This window comes from Coptis chinensis, chromosome 7 (assembly GCF_015680905.1).
Source record: "Coptis chinensis isolate HL-2020 chromosome 7, ASM1568090v1, whole genome shotgun sequence".
In the NCBI taxonomy this organism is placed as follows: domain Eukaryota; kingdom Viridiplantae; phylum Streptophyta; class Magnoliopsida; order Ranunculales; family Ranunculaceae; genus Coptis; species Coptis chinensis.
The window spans coordinates 49,050,140-49,064,672 of NC_141462.1; the positions used below are offsets into that span (position 1 = coordinate 49,050,140).

The 14,533-nt window shown below is 34.8% G+C and overlaps 1 protein-coding gene across 5 annotated transcripts; it reads left to right on the forward strand.

Annotated features, from left to right (window-relative positions):
* Positions 1–781: 781 nt before the first annotated feature.
* LOC147487793 (Leucine-rich repeat protein kinase family protein) lies at positions 782–7,775 on the forward strand. Of its 5 annotated transcripts, none has more exons than XM_086571436.1 (8): positions 784–2,547; positions 2,709–2,842; positions 3,973–4,216; positions 4,546–4,757; positions 4,847–4,872; positions 6,084–6,189; positions 6,307–6,398; positions 6,492–7,775. In XM_086571436.1, exons 1-7 carry the CDS (start codon positions 1,203–1,205, stop codon positions 6,394–6,396), a joined length of 2,157 nt encoding a protein of 718 aa, XP_086427562.1. In that variant the 5' UTR covers positions 784–1,202; the 3' UTR covers positions 6,397–6,398; positions 6,492–7,775. The 5 variants fall into 5 exon arrangements, with proteins under 5 accessions (XP_086427563.1, XP_086427562.1, XP_086427561.1 ...); XM_086571438.1 differs by lacking the exon at positions 6,307–6,398 and having other exon boundaries at positions 1,331–1,461; positions 1,871–2,547; positions 7,344–7,775; XM_086571435.1 differs by having other exon boundaries at positions 6,307–7,775.
* The last annotated feature ends 6,758 nt before the right edge of the window (positions 7,776–14,533 follow it).

Genomic DNA, 14,533 nt, shown 5'->3' on the forward strand with positions numbered 1-14,533 from the left:
CCACCGTCACGGCCGCAAGTTACTTTCGCATTGCATCGCCACTCCTCATCATCACAAAGCGACCTATGTAGATATTTCTCACGTGCTCCCATGATCCACACCCCACGCCAGTGACATCCTTTACACGTGGAGGGTGAGGATACACTTTCAATCTCTATAAATACCAATTCCTATGAACTACGCCATTCGATTCTACCGAGCCAAAATGACCCGAGAAGATACGTGGCCGTTCAGCTTCATAAAAGCCGAACTCGGTCTCACCCAACCATTCACATCAGTCCCCTGAGACTGTTTGTAAGGGAATACCACATCACACCTTTACAGTTAGCTAAAAGCTGCTCGCGACACACAAACTTACAAGTCAACAGAAAGTGTTGGATGAGCCTCTAGGGAAAAATTAATTGGGTGGATGTTCATTGCGGGCTGTAGGCACGGTAACCCCTAGTAATTAAAAAAAACAACAAAACCCACTGCAGTGGATGGACAACATAGGATTCTTCCAGCAAATACATTCCCAATGTGGATTTTTCTATTGAGAATTTGAGATGATACTATTGTCCTTGACTGTAGTCAAAGAAGTTCACGTGCTAAAAGCAATCATATGCCAAAAATTAAAGCTACTAATTACCAAATGATTTTAAGTACTTTGTACTTAAAGTTTTGACAAAGAAGCTATAATATTTCATTGTTTAGGAGTTACTGAAGCCTATAATACACATTGATGCATGTTGGCATTTGACACTTGGTAATCAAGAGGTGATCGGGGGAATGGTTTATATCCATTATATCCAGAAGAGAATATGAGATCATGATGTCAAAACAAGCACACACACTAGTTGAGCCGTTTCTGTCATACTGCCATAATGTCACTTGAATCTTCTGTCCTCACTGAGTAAAAAAATAGTCAGTGTCTATCATCTTCTGTACTTTTTTTCTGCTCCCATTCCATTAATGGTAAGGAAGAAAACAGGTCTTGCCTCTCAACATCACTGGAAAAAATGAATGCATGGCCATGTGGTCTCACTTAAATAACTACAAACAATATTACCCACCTCTTTCCTCAGCTAGCCCCACTTCTTAAAAACACACCATTCACTTCCTTTTCACTCTATGCTTTCTTGAGTGTTTGTTTCTCCTTCATGGGTTTTCTTGAACTTTTCTTCACACCCCAGCATTTTGTTTAACAACCTCATATTGTCACAATGGAGTGTTCTTGGATACTTTTCATACTATGTCTTACATCGCTTGTTTTGTTACCTGGAACTTTTCAGTTACAATCCTCACAATCCCAAGTTCTTTTGCAGCTAAGGAAGCATTTAGAGTACCCTAAGGCACTAGAGGTTTGGGACAGTTACAAAGATCTTTGCTACTTGCCTTCATCACCACAGATAAGCATTGTGTGTCAAGATAACAGTGTTACTGAACTCAGGATTATGGGGGACAAGCCTTCTTTTAACATTAGTAAGTTTTATGGCTTCCCAATTACTAATGTTACTTTATCAGATGGTTTCTCAATTGATTCATTTGTTACTACTTTAGCTAGATTATCTACTTTGAGAGTACTTAGTTTAGTATCTTTAGGAATTTGGGGGTCCTTGTCTGATAAGATTCATCGGCTGCGTTCGCTTGAATCGTTAGATTTATGTTCTAATTTTATGTATGGTATGATCCCACCTAAGATTAGTGTAATGGATAAGCTTCAGACTCTGACACTGAATGAGAATTTCTTTAATGGGAGTGTTCCTGATTGGTTTGATTCGTTGTCGAATTTGACAATGTTGGGCTTGAAGAACAATGCATTGAATGGCACATTTCCGTCGTCGATACGGAAACTTGAGAAGCTTACTGATCTTGTCTTGTCTCAAAATAGGATATCTGGGAGGTTACCTGATTTAAGTAGCTTAACTAATCTTCATGTATTGGATTTGAGAGAGAATCAGCTCGAGTCTGAACTACCTTCGATGCCCAAAGGATTGGTCAATGCTCTTCTAAGCAAGAACTTTTTTTCGGGCGAGATTCCACAACAGTTTGGAAAATTGTTTCAGCTTCAACACCTTGATATGTCGTTTAATCTTCTCCGTGGAACACCTCCCGCAAAATTGTTTTCGCTGCCAAATATCAGTTATTTGAATTTGGCTTCCAATATGCTGACTGGAACTGTTCCTAACCATCTACATTGCAGTGGTGTACTTGGATTTGTGGATATTTCTAATAATAGATTGGCTGGGGAGTTGCCTTCTTGCTTGAGATCTTCATTGGGAAATAGAGTTGTTAAGTTCAGTGGGAATTGCTTGTCTGTTGATTTACAAAACCAGCATCAGATTTCATACTGTGATAGAGTGTCAAAACGAAATAGGTCTGCCGGAAAGAAAATAGGGGTATTAGTTGCTGTTGTTGGGGGAATTGTTTTATTGATGGTATTTCTAGCATTTGGCCTTGTAGTTCTGTGTAGAAGATATTGTCCACGAGGGACATCTGAGCAGCGTTTATTGACAAAATCCACACAAGATAAGTCAGCGATCCCTTCCGAGCTTCTTGCAAGTGCAAGTAAGTTATCCACTTGTGGAACTCTCTTTGTTATCTTTTGTCTCTTTTTTTTTTTCATAGTTCAAATTATTTTTTCGTATGAGGTTTTTGCTACAAATTTGTAAACAGTTTCTTTGATAATTAAAACAAATGTTGCATGTTCTCTGTCTCTTATCCTTCAGGGTTTTTATCTGAAGCAAGTAAGCTAGGGACGCAAGGTATTCCGGTTTACCGGATATTTACTGTTGACGAGCTAAAGGAAGCAACAGCCAATTTTGATCAGTCAATGTTTATGGGTAAAGGATCAATAGGCGAGGTACGTATCTAGATACAAAACCAAGAATTAGAGTCGCTCAGCGAACTGGGTACTTCATTCCATGGCGCACTCAGAAGATTTTACTATACTAAAAGAAATAAAGTTACAAGATTCAGTTTCTTACCTTCTTACTCTCTTCTTGGTCTGAACCTCTCTTCGTTTCCCTTAAATTCTACATTAACAAGATATATGGGTCTAGTTTCATCTATGGATTTTACATTCAAACTTATTTTCTGAAATTTGTCCGGCCTTCAGAACTTTTGAACTATCAAAAAAGTCACACAGTCACGCTGAATGCTGGATGCACTTCAACATTTAATTGAACCAGAGCCAGCATTCAGTAGCACAAACAAAAATATACATGTGGAACTAATCTTACATTCCCCCCCCCACCCTCTTTTTTTTTTGGAAAAAGCGTAATTGTATTGGCATCAAAATATAAAAGTATTACAGTTTGTGCTTGTGAGAACCTTATTTAGGTCTCTCCAGCATTAGAAAATTACAAAAGCAATCTGAAATAGATGCTGATTCTACACCATGTTTCACTCCATTTTCTAATGTAGCTCCTTTCTTAGCGCACAAGTCAGCTCGAAAATTCGGTTCCCTCCATGTACTAGTTAGTCAGAATGATGTTGGCCTTGTTCTTGATTCTTTCCCACTGTGCTTTGACCTTCCAGTGTACTCTGCTGCTTTGAAATGAATTAACTGCCTCAGTGGAGTCATACTCTATCCATATGCAATGCCAACCCAGTTTGATTGCTTTGTTAATCCCCTCCACAACGTCTTTGGACTCTGCCACAGTTTGTAGTAGCGCCAACCACCTCTCCTTTGTGTGTCCTCAGAAGTGCTCGCCAACCGACTAGTCCTGGATTCCCTCCAAACACATCCATCTGTGATGACCTTCTCCGCCCCAATCAAATTCTTCACAAGAAAAGGTTGATTGTTTATACATTGTTTCTGATTGATCACATCTTGAAATATTCCGCCTCTATAGACATAGTTGATGGGTACCACCACATATAGCTTGTCTTGTACAATGATAAAGAGAAACAAATGATTGCGTGATTCAAATGCTTGTGCTTGTTTGTACCTTCTGACAGACCAAGTTGACTTTATCAAATTCTTTTCAGATCTACAAGGGAAGATTGGAGAATGGAACCTATGTTGCCATTAGGTGTTTGGCATTGTTTAAGAGATATTCAATTCGAAACTTGAAACTTCGGCTGGATTTGCTTTCAAAGCTTCGCCACCCAAATTTAGTTTGCCTTTTGGGGCATTGCATTGATGGTGGTGAAAAAGATGATTCCAGTGTCAACAGAGTGTTTCTTATTTATGAATATGTGCCTAAGGGGGACCTTCTTTCTCATCTATCAGGTGAGTATATATTAGGTGTGGACATGAATGGTATCAATTATTTAGAAGAGTAATGTCTGCAAATGTTTCCAAAAATGAGAATGACCAAGTCTAAAGCATAAGAAGTACATTATGGTCAAATTGTTTTTCTTTTTTCTACATCAGTAATTGCAACAACTCAATGTTTTAACAAGCATTCCGGCCATGTCTACTTATATGGGTACATTAGAAAACAAAGGCCTTGTGAATTATGAGTATACATCATCTACCATCTCTTATTTATAATACATCATGTTTCGATGAGGTTAAATGCTATATGCATTTATTTATTTATTGTTTTCCCTCTAAAGAGAGTAGCCCAGAGAAGGTCCTCAAATGGTCAGAGAGATTGGCAGTTTCAATTGGCATTGCCAAGGCTGTGCACTTTCTACATACTGGAATGCTTCCTGGTTTCTTCAACAACCAATTGAAGACCAAAAATATCTTGCTTGATGAGAATGGGATTGCAAAGCTGAGTGACTATGGATTGTCTATAATAACAAAAGAGATTGACAAAATTGGGGTAAGATTAGGTGATGTTCAGGTTAATAGTTAAAGTTGAATTCACAGTCTCGAGTTCTTCCTCTGACAGATGCTTTAACTGTTTTGCAGGCAAAAGAAGAAGATAGGGAATCATGGTAAGCATCCACATTAGGTGATTGAAATTTTGTGAGGTAGTGTAGATATAGCTGCTTCCCTTTATTTTACATGCACTATGCTTAAATTAGAAACTATTATTTTTCATTTCTGATAATGGCACAAATTCAACATCTTTAAATTTTTGTAATGGTATGATAAAAAAAGAATAAAAATATTATTATGTTATTGTAATGGTGTCATTTTGAAAACAGACTCTCAATTACACAAGAGTTCAAGATTAATTTTTATTAGATGCATGATTCAATGAGTAAAGTAGCTTAGACACCCACCGTACTAGATGGATCTTCTTAGAAACTTGCTGCTTCCTTTGCTGCTCAGACTGCTGCAATGTTTACTTCTCGATTCTCGCTGTGAAATAATTTAGAGAATAGTACAAAAAATTGCTAGACAGTCACACATTCACACCTATTTCTAGGATTTGAATAGGATATACATGCACTTTACACATCAATACACTTGTACTGCAGTACTCTTCGCATTGATGAGATACTTATAATGCCTCTTTAATAAACATGCATGAAAATTTTTGTTTGTTGATTGATTTCCAACCTATGCCCTCTCAGATAGTTAGAACACAAGTCTGTTTTGAGTGAATCCCTTTTTCTTGGTAGTTACCCGTTATGTTTCTTCAGTTTAGCTCTTGCCAAGGGTGCAGAACCAGCATTCTATATTTGCTTGGTCTTACCCATTCAACCTTCTGCATTGACTGTGCTTCAGCCTTTTCTACTTGATTTGCCCACTCTGGCGTCAATCAAGTGGGTATCGAGAATTCTCCCATATAAATCCTGAAAAACCCCTCATTTATCACCGTGTCATCATTGTTTAAACCTTCTGCCACAGAGGACTCATTTCAGCATTCAAAGGCTTACATATGGTCATTCCGTCCTTGACCTGAATCAGTTTGGGACACTGGAGCTACAATATAAGAGATATCGTGTATCACAAATATACAGAATAAATTGAACAGAACTCACTGCTGTATCTGTTCTGGGCGCACTTTGCTTTCCAATTGGTCCAAAAGGGCCACATATTGAAATTTACAATTTTCTCATCCTCGTCACCTGGGACAAGTAGGTTTTTCGCAGCAACATAAATTGACCTGTTTTTTGTGATTCTACAACGACTCTGCGACTGAAGTAATCCACCAAGATTTAACTTTGGCTATTTATTTATTTATTTATTTTTGCAGGCATATGACTAAATTAGAGGATGATGTTTTTAGCTTTGGTTTCATACTACTTGAAATGCTGGTCGGACCTACAGCTGGAAAAGGAGAATCGATTCTCAATGAAATGGTAAACTAAAACTACATTTGGATATGTTGTGAAAACGAAATTGGAATGCCTTTCCCCAGGTTTTGTTTGGCGCGTGCTTAGGTACTCATGGTTTTGTAGTAAACCTGTTCTTAACAGTGTATCAGAGTGCTAGCCTTAGCTTGGTGTTATGAGGCGAGTGTGCATTCCTGCTGTACCCACGGCCTTATGATACCCGCAAACTTATAAGGGTACATTATCGTATCGGATACTCTATTTTTTATGTGAAATTCTTTATCACCAGTATCTGCATCTCTTAGCTCACAGCCCTGTTATATACGTAGTTGTGTCTTTCTCCAGCAGCTTGGGCTTTTGGAGTAAGGTGACAGACTTAAGGTCCCAGACTGGAAGGATAGCTAAGTACCACATCCTTGGGAAAACTCGTTATGAGCATAACATCTAGTCTTTGAACTTTTTCTATCGTTATTTTCTTTGTGTTTAGCCGTTTTTTTTATACCCAGATACTCTTAGGTGTTGAGCTCTGCTAAACCAGATGTTAGTGTTGGTCTCTGTACTTAAAGACTGAAAACGTAATCCAGTGTTCACCCAGGTTCACAAGTCGTGCACAATTGCTTGGTTAGTTCAAGATTAAACCATCCCCAACTTAGTGAGGTGCATGATAAATCCAGACTCGGTACCTTACCAAAGACTGTTCACCTTGAACAGATGCTTCACTAGGACATAGTTTAAGCTTTGGCTGCCTTTCTCTTAATAGTTGGTCTCTGCTATTTCGCATGAATAATGGTGCTGGGCTACGAGTAGCTGCAGTACAAATACATCTTTCTGATTCCAATAACCAAGAATCATGGAATATTATTATGTACAAAACATTTGCATCTTTAAGCTCTGGCACTTTCTCGTGATAAGCTTTGTTTACATAAAAGTTAGGGTTAACGAATATTACCCCCACTATATGAGGATTTCCCCACCACTAGAAATTAAGGTCTCCCCCCCCCCCAATACACACAAAAAAAATACGGTCAATCCAAGTCGACTTTTTTTTTTTGTACTTAAAAGGGGAGACCCTAATTTCCCCGTCTAATAAGGGAGAAATCCTAATTGGCTCATCTAGTAGGGGGTAATACTAGTTAACCCTAAAAGTTAAACTAATCATATATGCTTTTCCCATTTACCAGGCGTCATTTGGCAGTCAGGACGGTCGAAGGCGAATGGTGGATCCGGTGGTACTGACCACTTGCTCCCAAGAATCTTTATCTATCGTGATCTCACTAACAAACAAATGCATATCTCCGGAATCATCAACCCACCCATCTTTTGAAGATGTATTGTGGAACTTACAGTACGCAGCTCAACTTCAACTTCAGGCAATATCAGAAGGCGATCAAAGATCAGATATTGCATCACAGCAATGATTGTACACGACAGAGCTATTCTTGAGCAACAGTGGGACTGAATGTCAAACCCTTTTCCCACTGGCCAATCTTGGTCAGTACTGAGTATAGCACTTCCAGTTCTGTAAATAGTCAATGTACCTATGTTGGTTTAGATTTTAGTTATGCTAATCCTCAAATTTCTTAAAGCAATTGCAGCATACACATTTACTACCATATGTTCAACAACATTTTTTATGACGGGTTTAATTAAAGGGGTTTAATAAAATCTCATAATTTCTTGATAAAAGTATCCAGTGCGTCACCCAATCCAAACAAATCGAGAGAGTCCAATCATTTTGCAATACCAAAAAGACATAATGAGTTAGAAATACATAGTATTTTCAGGTTTTTTACATTAAATATAATGTATTTTTTTTCTTGCCTAAAAATAGTAAAATACAATATATTTTCAATTTTTTACAATCGATACTATTGGTTAAGTTTTATTGGACGGAATCTAAATAACCGTTAGAAAAGGGTCATGTGAGTTGCACCCACTCTCATCTCCCCCTTTGGGCAATGAGTTGGACACTTCTTTTTGCTAATATGACTACAACGCCCTAAAAAATATCAATACATAGATTAGAAATATATTGAATCACTTAAAATAAACTTACCATTACAATTGTAATGAAGGTTAGGCCGTAACCAGGACAAGAAAAGCAAATGGTCAAAAAACCCGTCACTAGTAACAAGTGAAAACGATAACGCTCGGCAAATTAACCTCATTCATCAAAAACAAAGATAACCCAACCATTACCATTACAACATGCCCACATCATTAGAAACATTGAATGAAAAAACCCCAAATGCCTCAAAACAAGAACAACTACGTATTACTATTTCCTTCACAACAAACCCCTTACCAAACACATCTTAAACCCACTGACCATAAGTTTTATGGGAGTTGACTATCATTTGTACTTTGTTGACGCTGAAAATTTGATTGACAATGAGTTGAATATCATCTATTTTCTATGTTGTATACCCTTTTTTGATGTTCAATGTTTTATTATTATTTTTTTTTTTTTTGGAAAATTTTGTTATGGTGGAGTGGGGTTTAGGGGAGTAGCCGGAAGTGGGAGTTTGCTAATACTTCCAGATGACAATATTTATTGTTATAAGATTCGAGTTCTGCGTTTTTGGTTGATGAAACTTGATGTTTACAAATCTAGATAAGATGTCTGTTCATTATGCAAATACTATGTCAATGAGCACTAGAAAATTTAATGGAATTTTGTCAATCGTTGAATTTGTGCTTCTCATCATGATACTTGAAGGTGGATGATGTGACTGCGATTATATTATCAGCTTATAACCATGGCTGGACTAGTGGATTTTGGGAATCAGTATTTTGATAGTACTAATAAGGAATAAGGAATATGGTACTTAAAATTTCATGTTGTACTATTCTGGTACGACATTGAAAATTTGATTTGTTTACGAGGGTAATTTAGTCATTTAGGGAGGAAATGAGAGGGGGTGCAACTCACGTGACCGTAAACGGCAAATTGATATCTTGTCCACTTACATTTAACAGATTGTATCAATTGTAATAATTGAAAGTTTGTTGTATTTTTAGGCAAAAAAAAAAAATACATTGTGTTTATTGTAAAAAACAGGAAAGTATGTTGTATTTTTAGGTCATTATGTCTACCAAAAACAGAAAGAATCGAAAATCATGGAAGTTAAGCCGAGTTCAACCTATTATAACATAATTACTTTCTTTTAAAAACAAGCTTTTAGAGCTTCTAACTAAAAGGGTGATCTTGGAAGCACCCATAAAAACACTTTCGTATCCCAACTTTAAAATAAATAAATAAAATTATTTTAGATATATTTAAGTTTTTAAATTATCTTTTTTTTATTAGGTGTACCCAAGACAAAATAAGTCATTTATTTAATATACATTTGTGGAACTCCATACTAAATTCTTCTTTCAAAAGAACGAGTACCCAAAAGACGTATTGTTATTTTTTTAATCATTTTGTCCCTATTGAAAATACCCCAAATTAATTTGGGAGATATTATTAGATTGAGATGGTTATTGGGGAATGACAAAAACTTAAGTTAGTTAGGGGTACGGGAGTGTTTTTATGGGTGTGTCCAATATCACCCAACTAAAACGGGATCCTTTTACCGGATTAAAAAGATTTCTTTTAAAAACAAGTTTTTAGAGCTTCCAACTAAAATGAGAATCCTTTTAACCGATTAAAAAGATTTCTTAGGAAATTTCCATATGTTTTAGTCATAATTTTCCATCAAATTTTCAAAAGAGCATAGGCACGAGCTTAATTTATGGTATGTAATATAACAATCATACCCTTTAACAATAAATAGCCTAAAATTATGTGATAAAAAATCGAATATGTACTAAGAAAAACTTAGTTACTTCTTTATTCTTTAATAAATTTATTAAAAAAATTCTAATATAACAAAACATGACTATTTTTGAGTGGCGGCTAGGATTTAATCTCGCGAAAGCTGGGTGGGTGGCTGAGATCTAATATAATGCATCGAGATGTGTACTTCTAAAAATGATAATAGGAATAAAGAATTAAACACTTGATAACATCCATAAAATATAGGAATCATAATCAATAAGAAAACTATGAGTTTAACTTCCTAATTGGTTAGGAGCAATAATTTGGGGGTCTCAAAAGAGCACGCTGGACTTACCATCCAACCGAGATTTCCATGTAAGAGTGTATGACTATAGAGGATTATGGAAAACTAATTTATGGAAATAGCAAAATACCACAATAGTCATGTAACACACAAACAAGCCTAATTAATGTAATTGTAGCAAGTGCAAGGTTGGATGTTTGTTGTGCTAAAAAAACTCTAGCTGTAAAGTGTTTAGCAAGCAATATGAGTGAGTAATAGATGAATTTCATATAAATTTTGGATAGAGCAATGATATACTCATTTTTTAACCAAATAACACTTAACAACATATTCAAACTCCTACCTCCATCCATTGTGTTGTGCCTTTAGACGGTTACATGGAACATTTATATTATTTTTAAAAAAAAAAATAAAATAAAAATGTTTGTGCTCTTTAGCCCTAGATCTTTTTTGGAAAATATCAAACTTATTACCGGATGTTTTCAAACGCACAATTTCTAGTACTGTATGTAACATTTAACTAGCTTTCGAACGGGTCCTACGAATGGGTGTCATTATATTAAATTATTCTAAAAAATATTTGAACTATGTAGATAGATCTATTTATGAGATATGAATATTACATTGGTCACTCATCCAACTTTCTTGCAACATGAAAATCACACTCCAGAAAATAATAATACTAATAATAACGCACTTTTATAAAAACCCTTCAAGTTCTTTTTATTGTTTAATAATAGAAGTTTAATAAAAAATTTGTGAGAATGCCCAATGAGGCGAAATTCATATTGAATATACTTAAATAGCAAGTCATTCTCAATCATATACTTGTTAAGACATTTCCACTACACATAAAACAACAATGCTTTGAGGTTAGTTCAATGCATTAGCATTTAATTTATGATTTTCCGTTAAATATTTTTTGAGATCAGTTCAATGCATTTGTATTCAGTTTTTTAGTTTTTGTTAATTCATCTTTGAGGTTAGTTCAATGCAATTACATCCAGTTTCTGATTTCCTGTTTTTCAATTTTTGTTAATTATTCATTGAGATTAGTTCCATGAATTTGCACTTAGTTTTGGATTGCGTGTTAATAACTCTATGAGGTTAGATCAATGCATTTGCATCCAGCTTCCTATTTCAAGTTAATTATCATTTGAGTTTAATTAGTTCAATACATTTGCATCAAGTTTATGATTTCCAGTTAATTATTTTTTAGGTTAGTTTCATGCATTTGCATCTAGTTTTCGATTTCCAGTTAATTATTCTTTGACGTTAGTTTGATGCATTCGTATCTAGTTTTCGATTACACCTGAATGATTATTTGAGATTAGTTCCATGCATTGACATCTTATTTCTGATTTGTCGTTAATTATTTCTTGAGGTTAGTTCCATTCATTTGCATCCAGTTTCTGATTTCCTGTTAATTGTTCTTTAAAGTTAGTTCCTTGTAGTTGCATCCAGTTTTCAATTTTCCGTTAATTATTCTTTGAGGTTAGTTTGATGCAGTTGCATCCACTTTTCGATTTTCTGTTAATTTTTCTTTGGGGTTAGTTTGATGCAGTTTGATGTTGTTTCCGATTACTCGTTAATTATTCTTTGAGGTTAGTTTGATGTATTTGTATCAAGTTTCCGAGTTCCCGTTAATTATTCTTTGAGGTTTGTTAAATGCATTTGCATCCAGTTTTCGATTGTCTGTCAATTATTCTTTGAGGCTAATTAGTTCAATGCACTTGTATCCAGTTTTTGGTTTCTCGTTAATTATTATTTGAGGTTAGTTCATTGCAGTGTTACATCCAGTTTTCGATTTCCCGTTAATTATTCTATGAGGTTAGTTCATTGCAGTGTTGTATCAAGTTTCCGATTTACCATTAATTATTCTTTGAGATTAGTTCATTACATTTGCATCCAGTTTTCAATTTTCATCCGACTAATTATTTTTTGAGATTAGCTCAATGCATTTGTATCAAGTTTATGATTTTCCGTTAATTATTCTTTGAGGTTAGTCGATGCATTTGCATCCGGTTTCCGATTTCCCATTAATTATTCTTTGAGGTTAGTTAGCTAGATTTGCATCCAGTTTCCAATGTCATGTTAATTATTCTTTGGTTCAGTGCAGTTGCATCCAACTTCTAATTTTCCATTAATTATTTTTTGAGGTTAGTTAAATTCATTTGGATCCATTTTCCAATTTCACGTCAATTATTCTTTGAGAATAGTTTGATGCATTTGCATCCAAATTTTTATTTCCCATTAATTGTTTCTTTGAGGTTAGTTTATGCAGTTGCATCTAGTTTTTTATTTTCCGTTAATTATTCTTTGAGGTTAGTTCAATGCATTTTTATCTTGTTTTTGATTTCTCGTTAACTTCTCTTTGGCATTAGTTCAATACAGTTGCATCCAATTTCCAATTTTCCACTAATTATTCTTTGAGGTTAGTTCGATGCATTTGCATCAAATTTTTGATTTCCTGTTAATTATTCTTTTAGGTTAGTTCAATGCAATGTTGCTTCCAATTTTTGATTTCTCGTTAACTATTCTTTGAGGTTTCTTCAATGCATTTGCATCAAGTTTCCGATTTCCCATTAATATTCTTTTGATGTTGGCTGGTTCAATGCATTTGCATCCAATTTTCTGATTTTGCATTAATAACTCTTTGAGATTAGTTCGATGCATTTACATCTAGTCTCCTATTTCCAGTTACTATTTAATTATTCTTTGATGTTAGTTCATTGCAGTGTTGCATTCAGTCTCCGATTTTCCGTTAATTATTCTTTGAGGTTAGTTTGATGCACTCACATCCATTTTCCGGTTACCTATTAATTTTTCTTTGAGGTTTGTTCAATGCAGTGTTGCATCCATTTTCTGATTTCTCTTTAATTATTCTTTGAGGTTAGTTCAATTTTGTTGCATCCAACTTGCGATTTCTCATTATTATCCTATTTCTCGTTAATTATTCTTTGAGGTTGGTTCAATACATTTGTGTCCAGTTTCTGATTTCTTGATAATTATCAAAGTTGGTGTGTAATACCAACTTCTATTTATCGTTATGTACAGTCCTCAAAGCAGATAATAAGAATGTTCATCGTTTGCTAATTCATATTAGCACGTAAAGAGCATGAGCATTAATATGTTTATTGATTCAATGACCCTTTTTCCAAAAAAAACTCAGATACTCCTCTTAATGATTTAATATTTGAAAACCATCAGAGACAAATGTGGAATGTGGTCCATGATAGAAGGCAAATAAATACTTAATTTACTAATAGTGCAATTACAAAAAAAATCACCCTTAAAAACATGAAAATTTCAAAACAAACCTGTGATAAAAATTTCAATTTTGTTCTACGAAAGAAATCTATTAATTAAGACTCCATCACAAATTAAAGTGAAGTAAAGCATAAGAAAGAGTCGAATTAACACTGAATCACAACATCACTCTATATTAGAAATGAATTCAGACTGCAACACTAACAAAAACAAAAAGTTGGATAAGTTGCCTTTAAATATATATCAGCTGCTCTGTAGAGTCCATCATCAATAGCTCGGGCATAGTCAAGTAAGATTTCAATGATAGCAATGAATTTCCGTAGATCTAGATATGGATCAGGCGCAATTTCCGCTAGATAAGCCTCAATGAGTCGTCCAACCTTCAGGACTGAGCCATGACTTAGAGAACCAAGGCCTTCAAATTCATACCCAAAATGTGATGCTTTTTTAGATTATTCGTCTTCGATTTGTTGCAAAAGAAACCAAGTACTAAGAAATCATTCCTTTTGTAATTGTAAGTGGGACAAAAGTACCAATGAAGTAGCTTAAGGCTAACAAAAATATAGTAAAGCAACGCATGTGAAAGAAAATCAGCATTATATTAGATTAATAACACACCTGAATCTAAGAACATACAAAACAATCAGGTTAGAAAATCAATCAAACGTACCCAACTAGGTCGAAAAACGCAGTATCGACTGTTTTAACTTTAAGATATATTAAACATTAACTTGTGAACCGAAAAATCGGAGAAACCGACTCCCACAAAATTTAAGAAATATCAAATATGAATTATGTTGTGTGCTTGAACTTCAATTTTAAGAAAATAAATCCATATGAGCATATTACTCAACTATTATGGTACATGATCATGGAACCTTTTGGTTTCCCTCAAGTATCTATATTATTATGTAGGTTTACATCATTTTACTTTAAGTATGCATTTGAATAATGGTAGTCTGGACGACACAAATGTTCCAACATAGACATATGTACACAATAAAATTAATGCGACCAAAAAATTTAGAAGTACA

What these genes read in the sequence shown, in the direction of transcription:
- LOC147487793 (XM_086571434.1), top strand. Translation starts at nt 1,203, where the DNA reads ATGGAGTGTTCTTGGATACTTTTCATACTATGTCTTACATCGCTTGTT. An exon ending in CCTTCTTTCTCATCTATCAG is followed by an intron (nt 4,217 to 4,545) that starts GTGAGTATATAT and finishes TTCCCTCTAAAG; the next exon opens with AGAGTAGCCCAGAGAAGGTC. An exon ending in AATCGATTCTCAATGAAATG is followed by an intron (nt 6,190 to 7,343) that starts GTAAACTAAAAC and finishes CCCATTTACCAG; the next exon opens with GCGTCATTTGGCAGTCAGGA.